The sequence below is a fragment of the Parasteatoda tepidariorum genome, chromosome 4 (genome assembly GCF_043381705.1).
Source record: "Parasteatoda tepidariorum isolate YZ-2023 chromosome 4, CAS_Ptep_4.0, whole genome shotgun sequence".
Lineage (NCBI taxonomy): Eukaryota > Metazoa > Arthropoda > Arachnida > Araneae > Theridiidae > Parasteatoda > Parasteatoda tepidariorum.
The window spans coordinates 1118106-1132959 of NC_092207.1; the positions used below are offsets into that span (position 1 = coordinate 1118106).

Sequence of the window (14854 nt, forward strand, 5' to 3'; positions counted from 1 at the left end):
CTTTTGAAATTACATTATGACGCATTCACATACATTATTAATACAAATACATTTTCCAGGGCGAGACGATGAGGCAACCACAAGCACTTCCACTGGTTCAAGAGGTCCACGAGGGAAAAATGCACAATATTACCGTGATTACAGAGCACGGAAACGAGCGGAGCAGGAAAAAGAGTCGTTGAATAGAACTAGTGACGGCTGCTGATTCTTCTACAATTCACGTCGCAGGTTGCGAAATTTAACTTCTTCAGCGCGGAGGGACTCCGCACACTATTTTTTTATTATTATTATTTTGGGGGGGGGGTTCTGTCTGATTTCATAACTTATTTCATAAGCGGATCTAATTCGGTTAGAATATTTAAATCGTTTAGATCAAAATCTGAGAGGATCCCAAAGAGTATTGGAATTTGATGATGAAAAACTTAAGAGGATGCGCGGAAGAATCTCCTTCATTTAAAATGTAGAAAAAGTGAGTTGAGACAAAACTAAGCCACGAAGTTTCAAATACTGAAAAGAAAATAAATGATGAGAAGATAACTTAAGGTCTGGTTTCTTAGGACAAGCACCTTATCTAGGCGTCAGCGGGACGTCCCGCTGACGCCAACAAAATACTGGTTTGTTAGCTCAAGGTCTGGTTTCTTAGAACTAGCGCCTTATATGGGCGTCAGCGGAAAGTTGACGTAGAGCTGACGTGAGCAGTCGGTCCAACTCAGACATTATCTCTCATTGCGCATGCGTTAATAACGTAAACAAATATTTATTTTGAATTTGTATTAATTTTGTTCTGGTCGACCAGTGTTTTAGAGAACAAATAATGACTTTTTCCAAGAAAAAACACATTATAGCTGAGCTAATTGAATAGTGCTATGTTTAATGAAGAAGCTATGTCTAATGTCCAAATCAAAATCTTGGCTGATTTCAATGTGCTGTTGGATGTTGTCCGCCATTGCTTCTGTGGTTAACGTCACGTTGTAATTCAACTGCAATTGAGTTGGACGGCAATTGTAGTTCAAGATGAGCGTCCGATGACGTATAGTATCAAACTCACAAATGGACCAATCAGAGGTTAGCGCTGATTTCCAGCTGACGGCGTCCTGTCCTATCAGAAACCAGGCCTTTAGGATGACCCAACGGAGAAGTTCTCCTTTAATAATTTGTTTGCATTTTAATAGTTTAAAGAATATCTTTTTCAACAATTGCTTACTCTTGGTTTGCCTGAAATTGATCTTTCTTTCTTTTGAATTTTAATTTAGTAATGAAGGATAATTTGCGACTGGTCCTCTTAAGTAATGGAGATGTGTTTATTACCTGATCATCGAGTGGGAGTTCGCAAAACTGAGGAATGTACTTTGCCCAGTCCACGAGTATCAGTAGTTGCTGTTTCATAGATTCACAGACATCAGATATGTTGGCTACTTTCTTTGAAGAAATATCACCGTCAGGTATGTGAGTCATCTGCAATCAACAACATATCTCATATAAGATTACCTTAGAGTGTCCTTTAAATACAGAATCAGACAATTCTTAACAATAGTTCTAAAATTAGTCCGTTGTTTGAGCTTCTTGTTGCAGCGAGCAACGCCCTCTAGTTGAATTGTAAATGCAGTTGTAGTTTGTCGTTCGAAGCATTCGAACCTCTCGTGTGTTCAATGTTTCATTTTGGAATTGTAATTGTTTCGTAATAATAAATTTGTTATTTGTTTATAAAAACCAGCGACCAATTCGTTATTGGATAGTACGTCCGTAATTGCAGGATATTTCTCTCATCGATTTAGCACAAGCTGTTGTTAAATCAAACTATAGAAACGAATTCCATTTTTATCTTCAAATATTTAAAAGAGATAATATCAGCTAGATCTATTTTAATAAAAGATATGTTTTTTTTCTCATCTTCAATTCAATTTTCGATCAACGCGGTAACCTCTCGCATAACGTATTTCGAAATTTACTTGAAACCAGGCGTTTATTTGATTTTTGAATGTTTAAAACTGATTGTTTAAAACTACGATTGCAAGAATTTCATTTCATTCAAATGGATGACATCATCTCCCTTGCCAAAAGAACGAAATAATTCAAAATCTACGGTAATGGAAATTTAAATAACTTATGAACTAAAAAAAGTAATATAAATAGAGAAAAGTTATTTAAGGGGAACCGTTGACACCCCAATGGTGATTAATTAATTTCGGTAGGATAATGGGTGCTGCTTTAATAGATAGAAAACATAACAGTACATCAACCTATTATGGATACTGTAATAATGGGTTTAACGGTTGACCCTTCCCGGGAGGGATTATTTTCGGTGAATCGTTGCATGAATTGTCCTCAAGCAACAGTATCGTGCAAACTGATATTGAATGCTGTAAACCTTTCATTTTGATGTGCTAGAAACTTGCTTAAATTAACGTAAAGACAGGGCAACAAATAATATTTGTCAGAACTAAAATGAATTAAAGATGAGCTGTTCCAATTCAGACTTGTTCTTTGTATTATCAGTTTAAAAAGGTCTTGTTTGTCAGAACTGTGGTAAGATACATACATAGTTATGTCTTTTAAATATCTGATTTCGAAGTTTTAAGAATTCTGTAAATAGTTTATGAGTCTGTGAATAGTTCTGTAAATTGTTAATAAGAAAACAATTTTTCAATAGTTCTAACAAGAAAATGTTGCGTTCGTTGAAAACAAAATACCATATATATTTTACTAGTATTATCTAAAACATTACGTAATTTTAATAAAGAATTTTTTTCTTCGAATAATGAGTGGAAACGGTAATAATAACATTGAATCATTGGTGAAAGATAGAAGCAAGTTCAACGCACTAAATGGCGATTTAAGTAGCTATAGGAAACGAATTTCTGTGTCTTAAAACAAGTTTGAAGTGACTACTTATTTAGATTCGATGCTGAATTAAGTGAGAATACGATAGTCCCTTTATTGAGTATGAAAAATTTAATTACAGACGATATTTCTGTTACGTCAGAAATAAAATTGGCTCCAAGCACCATTTTGAAGACAAAACATGAAGAGATGAATTTCAATGGCTTCTTATGAAATTTTTCGTATTGTCTAAATTGAATTTAACCTCAAGATTCTAACAATGTGCAGCCGTTGAAGATTTCTCGTTTTCTTGATAACGAGTTTATCTATCGTGTTCAAGTCTTAATTTTTGAACGCTCTAAACATGTCGACTGTTTCTTCTTATTTACATTTTTTTGAAGGAAATGAAGTTTTTCGATGGTAAGATGAATACCTTACCTCTTCAGTTTCTTGTGATTATTTATTTAATATTTCGCCTCTTTCGGGTTTCCTCCCAAGGTCATCCACGTGATTCTCAGGTGAGCCGTTCCATTTTTACTTCTCTTATTTTTTTTTATTATTTTTGGTTCGCAGATCTGTTTTATAATTTTTTCTTGTTTATAATTCTCTTCCTTGTTTCGTTTCCTTTTTTAACGTTATTTATTTTCTCGTTTTTTCTTACACCTTTTATGATATGGATTATACTAAGACCAATCGTTTTAAACGTTTACGTATCCAACGAACGAGTTTTCTTAATCATTTGGATTTTTCGTTTAACGCCCAAGCATTTATCAGTTATGTCCAAATCAATTCTCTCCGTGTTGATAGCTCCGAACTTAACTTCATCCGCTGCTATGCAACCATTTTATAGTTGATCCAACTCTTGCAAAACTCACCCAATACTTCCCAGAAAGGAGAAGGCCTCGGCACGGGTTACCATAAACAAGAAATCCTTTAGTAGTCCAAATGTAATGACAAGTTTCGTATTGACCACCACTGCGTAGTTTAGTAGCCCGAACTTAGTGAGATCTTTTTTTATTTTTTATCCACAGCGCAGTTCACATTCGTTACGTCAGACTACTAAATGGATCCGTACTGAGGCCTTTTTTCTTCTAGTTGGTGCTGCTCACACGACCTTTTTCTTATCTTTAAAGCTTACTTTACCGTTTTCTTCTACCGCTTATTATGAAATTTTTAATATTCTCTCCCGTTTTGGTTTTTAGGCCTGATAACAAAATCAAGTTTAATCAAGAAATGGGCTTTTGAGTTTCTGTTTTTTCCCCATTTGAGCGAATAAAGCTTTTACCTGCTTTTAGGTGATATCTTACCGCTTCTGTTTTTTGGGATCATTTATTTAATATATAGGGGAGAGTCGGGTAGCCCCGCTCACTTAAGGAGTATTGCTTATATTTCTGTATAATACTGAGTAATAATCAACATTTTTGTATGTTTCTATTGCTTTATCATCTAATTAAATAATGCAAAAAGAATAAACTAAAAAAAGAATAGTTAAACTTAAAAAAATAGAAATTTAAAAAAACATGTTTTTCAGCTCTTTTCAAAATGTGTCGGGTAGCTCCGCCCAGTTACAAAAATTGTGTTTTTTGGCTATTTTTTCAGGTGTAAATGAAAATGACCAATGTATTGACAATAGGTCAACCTCGTTTATCATTTTTATTACAAAATTATTTTATTTATTACAAATTTATATACTTTTAGTGAATTCTATCATTTAATAACAATCATTTAATAACAACAATATTTGTTGTTAAAAATGCATATAACATTCAAATTTGAAGCAATAAAATAATAATCTTTGCAACCGTACATTTATCGACGAAATAAAATTGGTCATTGATACCCGACATTCATGTGAGCGGGGCTACCCGAAATCCAATTGTTTTGTAAATTTGTAATTACTCGAACAATTTTTCACATATAGACTTCTTTCTTTGTGCAAATTAAACTTAAGACTACATACTTTCATGCTGTATGTATAGAAAAAATTATTTTTTTAGTATTAAAATGAAGTTTAATCGAAACATTCAACCAATTTTTCTTAATTTCATGACTACTGTATTCAACATATTTTCAAAACTATTGTTTACCATGTTACCAGCTGCATAAATACTTGAAACTTTGAAAATAATCTTTTTTAATATAATAATTAATGTCCGATGGCCCATTGACTGGAAAAAATATTCTATACATATGAATTTGAGAGTGGGCGGAGGTACCCGCTGTGTGGGGCTACCCGACTCTCCCCTATATGTAATAGAGTTTTGATGTTTTAATTCAGTACAAAGGTGTGGAGTTATCGAACATATGACGAATACATTGCCAAACCTTTTAAACGCCTTAAAATATCGATTAGTGCTCGATATATCGTCGTAAGGGTCTTAATTTTAAAGTTAAATCCTGACCACTTTTTTTGTTGCAAAACTACTCAATCAATCATTTCATTATATTTTTACATTTTTGAAATTTTCATTCTTTATGCAACCACGTAGATTTTCTCTTCGAATGTATACTAAACTATTTTACTTAATCTATTTTGCTAGTATTTTAATTTAGTTTTTTTTTTTAAATTTAACATTCGTGCAATTTTTTTTTTGAATGAATGAAAGTCAGCTGAAAAGAGAATCTTGTCAGGAAATTATGAACATTTTCCAACTTGAAAATTTTAAAATGACATGTCTCGCAAAACAACTGATTGACCGTGTTAATTAGTTTGCTTTGTTCTTTAAATAGACAAATTTATTTCAATTTTATTTTGACGTCTAAACTTATTCCGTCGCTACCTTTAAGAAAGCTTCTCTTTTAAAATACGATGATGTTGAAAATATTCACTTAAAAAATGTGTTTTAAATATTTTTCAACCTCCTCGTAATTCCCAAGATCTTATTGTAGTATAGTTTGTTATCAGGAAAATGCCTTGTTTAGCCTTATTTTGTTAAACAGCAAATACCAAAAAAAAAATATTTCTTCATCATTTCATACAGTTCTAGCTTTAAGTTTTTATCACTACTAAAATAAGACTGGAGTAAATGGAATAAGAAATATACCTGTCTGGAGTAGATTTCAGCATTTAGAAGGGAACTAAGTGAGATGCCTGAATTGTTCGATGCTTCGTCATAACTTGGACGACGGCAGCTGATTCTATCTCTTTCATTCTGCACAGCTGCAACAGAGGTCAATTGCAGAAACTCTTAATTTGTTGCATTTAAGAAATACTCTGCGGGGAAATTTATTCTCAGACATGTTTGCTCAGAACTAAGGGGAAAAATCAATGAATTTCACACAATCCTTCTCAGTTGCCGAGCAACGGAAAGAATTTGGTTCTATTTCAGATTTTTAGGAGAATTTTTTTTTCTCTTTAGTGTTTCTTTGTTAATTTATACGGCTTAGAGGTTAAACGACAGTCTTTTTAACATTGAGTCAAGCAAACTGACTAATAACTCATTCTTTGAAATTTATAATCAGAAGTATAGTTCGTTCACCAGGGCTTGTCCTTAGGACAAAGAGTTCATTTGAGCGGAGAGGTAAGAGGAGAAGCGTCTTCGCTTGAAATTGAGACAGCGCTTAATGCGCGCCAAATGCAAACAGTTTATTGTTTTTCAGTACCGGCCAATTGGCCGAGCTTTATCAGCGTGCCTGACTGTGAAGGCAATGGTTGCGGGTTCGAATCCCGCTCAGGGCATGGATGCTTCTCTCTCTGTTGTGCGACGTGTGAATGCGGTCCACCCTATAAACAGGTATCTGTGGCATTGTGGCGTGGGTAATGTTGCTCGTCTCCGTAACTTAGGTTCACAGGTGCCCAACGGGTAACGTTAAATGAGCAACACTTACCACATCTTCCGAGGTGTGCCTGCCATAAAAAAAAAGATAGAAAGAATTCTTTTTCAGTCAGTCACTTGTTTTATAATCTGCTATTATACCTTTCGCTACTCCAGCTAATTAAATATATTGCAGCAAAATGTCTCAAAAAGGACAAACTATTTTGTTTCACAGCCGTCATTGAATAGACGACCCAATTTTGGGTTTACGACTACTAATGTTCAACTCAGCAGCCTTGCAATTTTGAACCCAATCCAGAAGAACAGGAAACTCCCGGATCAGTACCCCCAGAAGTATTGCTTTGTTATGGGAACATGGAGGACTATGTGACTCGACAGATTTAACATGCATTAGTCACCATTTACTACACGGGAGTCTTCGGCCGGCGGAGATCGAACCCACGAACTCTTGGACACGGGTCCAGTGTCCTACCGACCAGGCTATCCCGGCCTAAGGACAAACTATTCACTCAAAAGAGAGAAATACCATCAAATTTATGAAATATTTAATGTTAAGGAAAATACACATAAAGATTGCGGAATAAATATTTTTGCCATATGATTGCCAAATCGCAACCTTTTTCAGTGTTGTTCACATCTTTCTCCAAAAAATAGCGAAATAGTATCGTCGGATACCACGTGATGAAGGCTGAGGCAAGTGCCAACTCACAGTGAACGAACTATACCAGGGGTTTCCAACTGGTGGCCCTCGAAGCCTTTTTTTGTGGCCCGCGAACTAAAATATATATGTTTTCATAACGGACAGTTTTCGTAAAAAATCTATAAGTGCTTAAAATACTTTTCTCGTTTAAACAAACAAAAAAAAAAAAAAAAAAANTTTCTCTTTTATTATTTCATTTTCTTTTATTTTGTGAATATAATTTAGCATGTGCGTATCAGAAATTCTCCAATTTAGCTTTTTGAAACCACTCATTTTGGACGAAATTATTTACATTTGTAAATTTTAAAGTGCATAAAAGAGGGAATGAATATCATGCTTTATCTAAATTCCGAGAATTGAATATCGCATGAGCGGAAAGAAAAAAAAAATTAATTTCTGATGCTCGAGAATTTTTTTAGTTGTTGCTATAATTCCTAATAAGTCGAAAATTTTTTAATTTATCACAGAATTAAATTTGAAAGTAAAAAAAATCTTGTCACTAAGTTCCATATTAAGAGAAGATTCAAAATGAGACGTAACAAGCATTATTTGTAATGCTTGTTATTTATTATTTTTTTTTTAATACTGAAAAAACTTTGAATACAAATTTGACAGCAATATTTAATGTTCCTTCAAACATAAAAGAGTCCTATATAAAATTTTGATAAAGTTGTGGCCCGCCATTTGACTGCTGTTTTTAATTGCGGCCCCCGGCCTCATGTAAGTTAGAAACCCCTGAACTATACTAAACTTCCTTTGGAAGAAGTAAAAAAAAAAAAACTCTATTAGAAAGCAGCTGACTATCAATATCATATTAGAAAGGAAAAAAAGAGCCAAGAAAATGAAAGAAGAATACCTTCTTTTTTCATGCCAGCCCGAAAGCACTTCTTCAATCTGCAGTATCGACACTGGTTCCTCTTGTCCTTATCCATGACGCAACTTCGGGTGAAGCGGCATGTGTAGACGTGGTTTTTGCGAACGCTTCTCCTGAAGAAACCTTTGCAGCCGTCACAAGAGGACGCTCCGTAGTGTTTGCCTGTCGCCCTGTCCCCACAAATGGCACACAACTGCTGCTGTTGAGGATGAAGACCGCTGTTTACACGCTGTTTTGAATCTGCTGCTGAAAAAAAAGAGGGGTCTCTTTCAAATCAGTATGAAAACTTCGACTGCTTCCCTTATCCATTTTTTTTTTTGGAAAAAAAAATTCAAAAAATCGACATATTTGTTTATTTTATTAATAAGTACAAGGAATTAAAACATAATACGCAAGTTTTAAGTTGAAATTTTAATTTTTTTTATGTGCAAAAAAATATTTAATTTGCCATTACTATCCCAAATTAGTTCGGGCAATTGAAAAAAGTTAGATATTAGTCTTTGTATGATAGTGTTTAAAATGAGGCAAAGTAAATCATTCCGAACGAAAGTGAAGTGACACGAAAGTTTTTTTAAAAAAAATTTTTCTATGTAAATTCAGCAACCATCGTATATACAATCGTTCAAAACGTGTACGCAGTTCAAAATAATCCTTCAAAACGTGTACGCAGTTCAAAATAATCCTTCAAAACGTGTAAGCAGTTCAAAATAATCCTTCAAAAACATGTACGCAGTTCAAAATAATCCTTCAAAACATGTACGCAGTTCAAAATAATCCTTCAAAACAAGTACGCAGTTCAAAATAATCCTTCAAAACATGTACAATCCAACAGCAAAACTCCAAAACAAATTTGTTTTGCTTCCGGCCGCATAAAAATGCAATAAAACAAAACGTATTGACAAATTCTGCAACACCCGAGTTTTCTCCGGATAATAAATATTTGCATATATCCGAGTTAACTCCGGATAATCAGGAAAGCGGTTAATCGGACCTTATGGCCGAAGAATTAGAAATCTTCCTTTTGCACCGATGATCACATCCCGCATCTATTCCACAAGATTCTGGAGATAAACCTATTTGATTGATGTCCATACACAACAAAATGTTCCCTTTTTGTTGAGAACGAGTCAGGAAAAATATTGGAAATATTGATTGATTGATATCTGGCATTATTGGGTATAAAGATTGTGGGTTTCATCAGCAATGTGTTCAATTCTCTGAATGTCATTTTTCTAGACACCACTGCAAACAAACTCTGGCATTTCCCGCAGAAATGAGAGGATTTCCATCCTCTACGACTCGCTTATGCACACACGGTTCAAGCAACAATTGGTTGTGAAGAACCATGGTTAAAGGTTTTTATTGTCTGAAGCACAGCTGAGGGTTTTTTCAACCGTAAAATTTGACCTATCTATGGCCTTGCTTGTTTTTTTTAGATAATGACTGTAAGCTCTGTTTCTAACATAAAAGAACCTTTCATGTGGCTACTTTTGAAAATCAAGTGACTTCTGTGATTTTCGCTGAACGGCCGCCAACAATATAAACCTATTTCTAATCGTAAAAGAGTTTATTGTAAAATTATACTAATTAGGCATGCACCCACGTCATGCCCTCTAACACATCAGGGGATAGAACGTACTCCTTTCAATGAGGTGAACCGGGTTCGAATCCCAGCAACGGCTGGTGGATACGAATTCCGCGTCTGGCTTGCACCGACCACAGTGCTGGTGTAAAATATCTTCAGTGGTAGGCGGATCATGGGTTAGAGTCCCCTTGCCGTCAGGCTAATAGTGGGTGGTCCTCATGGTCTTCCTCTTCATATAACGCAAATGTGATTTAGTTCTATCACGAAGACAAAATTCCCCAAAAAACAAAGTTGAACAGTGGTAATCGTAAACTCGAAAAATGGGGTCGGCTGCTAAACGACGGTTATAAAATAAAATAGAAAATCACAGTCATATAAAAAATTATTACTATTTTTGCGTAAAAATGCTTTTGCAACTTTTGATTCAAAGTTTAATTTGATTCAAAGTTAACAATTTGATTCAACGTAAAAAAAAATATAGAGAGAAAACTATGTTTAGATAGCAATGCGCAAATAAGTACAGTTACAAAATGTACTTTTTGTACCATAAAACCTTTTAAGCTATTAGTCCGACCGTCTCGGTATTGATCTCAGTTAAAGCCACAAAACGAAGCCTCACTAGCCTCAAAATTCCATTCTCCTCCTCAAATCATCCTCATTTCCCAGCAAAAAAGAGGGAGAATACAGGGGAAGGGTTTCTAGGTGTCATTATAACAAATCCTTTTGTCAAAAAAATATTTTGGACATTCATTTTTCTAAAGAAACACCACTTTTTTAAACTAATGACTGGACTATAAGGAAAATTCACTCCATCGTGGCAAATGAGTCAAAGTATTTAAGATCAAACTTTCAGCCAAAAATCAAAAGTTAATACATATATTAAAAAAATATATATACATTTTTAAAACTGGCCATTTTGGTGCTGGCTAAATGCATATTTTTAATATTTATGAGTTGTATTTCCATTAGCTAATTCCATTTCTACGGAATGCAATAAAAGTAGCAAGATGACGGCTTTATTTTGAACTACACATAAGGTCAAAAAGTTAATACCTGCTCAAGATTTATTGAACAGGCAAACATCAGACTCCAAAAAATAGGATCCAATTGGGTACTTTAACTCCAAGAAGTAGAAGACAACCAATACCTATGACGTCATTACCAGCTGATCTTCATCAGCAATAAAGTTCAGCAAAGTTTCGTTATATATACTAAGCTAAGTTTCTCTACTTAAAATTTTAATTAACGTTAAGATAATTAAATATGGAGCCATGTAGCACATCGAATTTGTTGAAAACATAATTCTTCCAAGTCTACTTATTTTACTTAACTTAGATTTATTATTTATTTATGTATTTAATTGTAACCGTGATATATTTTTGTTTTGTGTACCTGGCAACTTCGATGGATAATAAGTTTATGTTTTACATGGCTTTCAATCGCATAAAAATTAACAGACATTTCAATCGAAAAACATAAAATTAAAAATTTTGACATCAAAGAACATTTTACTGTCGAAATGAAAGAAAAAAAATAAAATAAAATTTGTTGAAATTTAGTTATAATTTTTCATGAGCTAGTATCATTTTTTTAATATTTGAAAAATCATCAGTAATTGCTTGCGTCAGGAAAAAAAAATTAGAAGTGTCATTTAAATAGGACTCTGAAGCATCGCCCAAATTTTTTGACCAACAATTAATAACTAATGATTTTTCAAGTATTTAATTTCATTTCTCATCGACGCTGTTTTATTTTAAAAATAATTATGTTTAAAAATATAATAGTCCATAATTTGAAAAAATCGTGAAAAAAAAAATATTAAGGAAGAAAAATAATTTGTACTCGGATTAGAGAGTATATTTGTATGTTACACAATGCCAGTAGTATATTGGAATATTATCATGCAGTTCTCGTTCGAGATTGCTCTCTGGGATAAGAATTTTTGCTTTCATGCAGATAAAATTCAATTTTTTTTAAAAGAAAAAAAAGAAAAGGTTCAAGAAGAAAAAAAGAAATATGTGGTGGACTTTTGATCAGCGCTAATGGACCAAAAGCTCTAAATTCTTTAAGGCTTGGCGTGATTTAAATCAAAAATTATTTTTTAGAATAATTTATAAAAATATGACACACAAGTTTTTTTGTTATCTTTTTGTAGAATATATTATAAAAGTATAAAAGTTTCGTTTTTTATTTAAAAGCCTAATTTCATTGATGTTGAAGGTTTTTATGCAGAGAAATAAGGATAGAGGATAGAGAAATAAATTATTAATTAATGACAAAATGTCTTAACAAATACATGAGCTTGAATAAAAAGCTTTCCTTTTTTCTTCAGTTTGTGATAATATTTGTAAACAAATTTTTTTATAGATATGTTGAGTTTTTTTATTCATATGACAGTTTTAAAATTTTCTTAAGCATTATTAATATAATTTCTCAGAGCTTTGATAAATGTTTTAAATAGTTACCATGTTTTAGTATAACTGAAAAAATTAATAAGTAAATCAAAACAGTATGATTTAAATTTTTTAAAAAAATCTGATTTTTTTCTAATCATGAATTTTGCTTTGCCACTTATTATGCATTATTAACTACCCACTCTTTTTAATTTAAATCAAATTTATACGGACAAACTATTATTTGATTTTGATTACGTTACATAGCTGTAAGTAAGCGAACCGCGGAATAAAAATATTTCAAATTAAAAAGAAAAATTCTCAAAATTATCACTTCTTGTATACCAAAGCAAAAGTTAATCACACAATAAAAACAATCTTCTTTTCACATCTGCTAACACATTTTGATCAGACGACCGACCCAGTATGTAAAAAACTATACATTATATAATAAATCATTGATCAAAAATAAAGCAAGAATTTAAATTTCATGGTATTTCTTAAACGTCCTTTAAGTAACTTAAAAATTAGAGAAAATAGTTATCGAAATATAAGATTCATTATTAAAAACTTATCAAATTGTCTTTTCAAATTGAAAAAATTTCAATGTTCTTTTCCGAAAAGACACGATTTATTTCCGTCTTTATTTATTTACAAATTTAATAATCGTGTAAACACTTCACATAGCATCCCCCCCCCAACAAAATACTTCAAAAATGGCAAAGCACTTTTACACATTATTGCCGTACTCTACTAAAAAAAAAGAAGGTAATTGCTTTATGAAAGAGTTGCACTTTCGACAGGGATTCATGTAAGACGTATCAAAAGCATGTTTCTAGAAAACTTATCTAAAAATAAACTCAAATAAAATCTAAAAATAGCTCTTATCACTTCTTTTTAAATGATGAAATAAATGATAACAAAAGTGAAAGACCCATACTCATTTAAAAAAAAAAGGAAAGAAAAAGCCTACTCAAGAGAAAAAAATATATATAAATAAATGAATAAAAAATAAAATAGGGCCTCTCATTTAAATTCTCGAGTAAATTTGCCTTCCGAAGCAGCGTGCGGAGTTTTGATAAACAGTCGACATAATACCTAGAGGCCCATTCTCTAAGCAGGCGATTAAGTATTTGTAATGGCTTCACAATAATACAAACACGTAATTCCTGCGTCTCTTCTATTCTCTCTGTTTCTTTATTTTACTATTGGTGTAGCTAAAAATAGGCAAAGCGTTTTCCGACAGAAAAAATACGTTAAAAGATTTTTCGTTGGAAAAAAATTTGCGAGTTGTGGGTCTTTTGACATTGTGCATAAAAATTAACACATTGTGTTTAAATGAAACAAGGCAGGAATGTTTCAAAACTGGTTTCTCCCTGCAAAGAATTGTTCTATTCAGTTCGTAGCTTAGAAACCAGGGAAGAAAAATCTAGTAACGACAAGGTTTAATAAAAGAATTTTGTTTAAGTTTTCTATGTTGCTTATCAACGCCTAGAAATTTGATAAAAAAAGAAGAAGAAAAAAATTCTCCCTCTATACCCCCAGAGAACTACAATCCCTGGCCAAATTATTAGATGCACTGTAAGATTCTATGCAAAATCTTAATTATCAGGTGATACTATACAGCTTTACTGTTTTTACGCGACTGAAACAGGTTTGTACTTGTTTACGTTCGTTTATCAATTGGCTAACATTGTATCGCAATACGTTAAAAATAAATACAAATAAGAAGTATATAAAAAATCTCCGGGATAAAACCCATGACATGTATGTTTAAGTATAAAAGTATTGCCTATAATTTCTTTCAAACCATACAATTATTAAAACACTACAGTGCGTCTAATAATTTGATCTATTATAATATACTAATATAATGCATGATTTAAGAAACATTCTATATTTATATAATATATCGTCTGATTTATCCGATCGTCGAATTTACATTATATATCGTCTGATTTATCCGATCGTCGAATTTATATTATATATCGTCTGATTTAACCCATTGATACACAACGTAAACTAGTGCAAACTGCGTAAAAGCAATAAAGCTGTTATAGTATCACGTGATAATTAATATTTTACATAGAATCTTAGAGTGCGTCGAATAATTCGGTCAGGGACTGCATTTTGTTAATCTTCCTTTTAAGTACTGTTTAGTTTTCTTATTCGTAAATATTCAACAAATTTCTTTTTGTAATTTTATTGAAACACTATGAAGTGAATATTTCAAATTGACTTGAAATGGTTTATCCTACATTATCGAACATTTCCATTCAATAAAATTGACACTTCCATAAAAAATGAAAAAGATGTCCTCAAAACAGTTGTGAGGCAACAAGCGATGAATTCACGCAAAGACCGCGTGTATCATCTTCGCCCAACCATGAGTTGATCACGTGAGGGCTTCGAATCTGATAAAAAGTTTCCTTATCACGCTATGTGTACACGGTGACCCCCAATAGGCACTGTACTGCTAGAAAAGGTTATTACAAAACAAATCTTTTAAGATCCTTTTAAATATAAATATATGCTTTTCCTGCTAAATGGGAATTCTTCTCTTGTACCTACACTCAGTCAATAATAGGGTTGTGTTTAATAGGTTTTCACGCAATTTTTAACAGGTTTTTAAGCTTATCAAATTATTAGAAGCCTGTCCAAATGATGAGACGCACTCTAAGATTCTATGTAAAATATTAATTATCA

At 32.6% G+C, this 14854-nt stretch overlaps 1 protein-coding gene across 2 annotated transcripts in view; it reads right to left on the minus strand.

Moving 5' to 3' along the window:
- The window catches only part of LOC107439273 (Hepatocyte nuclear factor 4), a 39834-nt gene that overhangs the window by 13229 nt on the left and 11751 nt on the right, over positions 1-14854 (minus strand). Inside the window, exons 2-4 of one of the 2 annotated variants that reach the window (XM_043051209.2) lie at positions 8153-8413; positions 5865-5980; positions 1309-1455 (exon numbers count right to left, since the gene is read on the minus strand). In XM_043051209.2, the coding sequence (XP_042907143.1) occupies positions 1309-1455; positions 5865-5980; positions 8153-8413 (524 nt within the window). Of the gene's footprint in view, positions 1-1308; positions 1456-5864; positions 5981-8152; positions 8417-14854 lie in introns of both variants that reach the window. The other variant, XM_043051208.2, reaches the window with a different exon arrangement.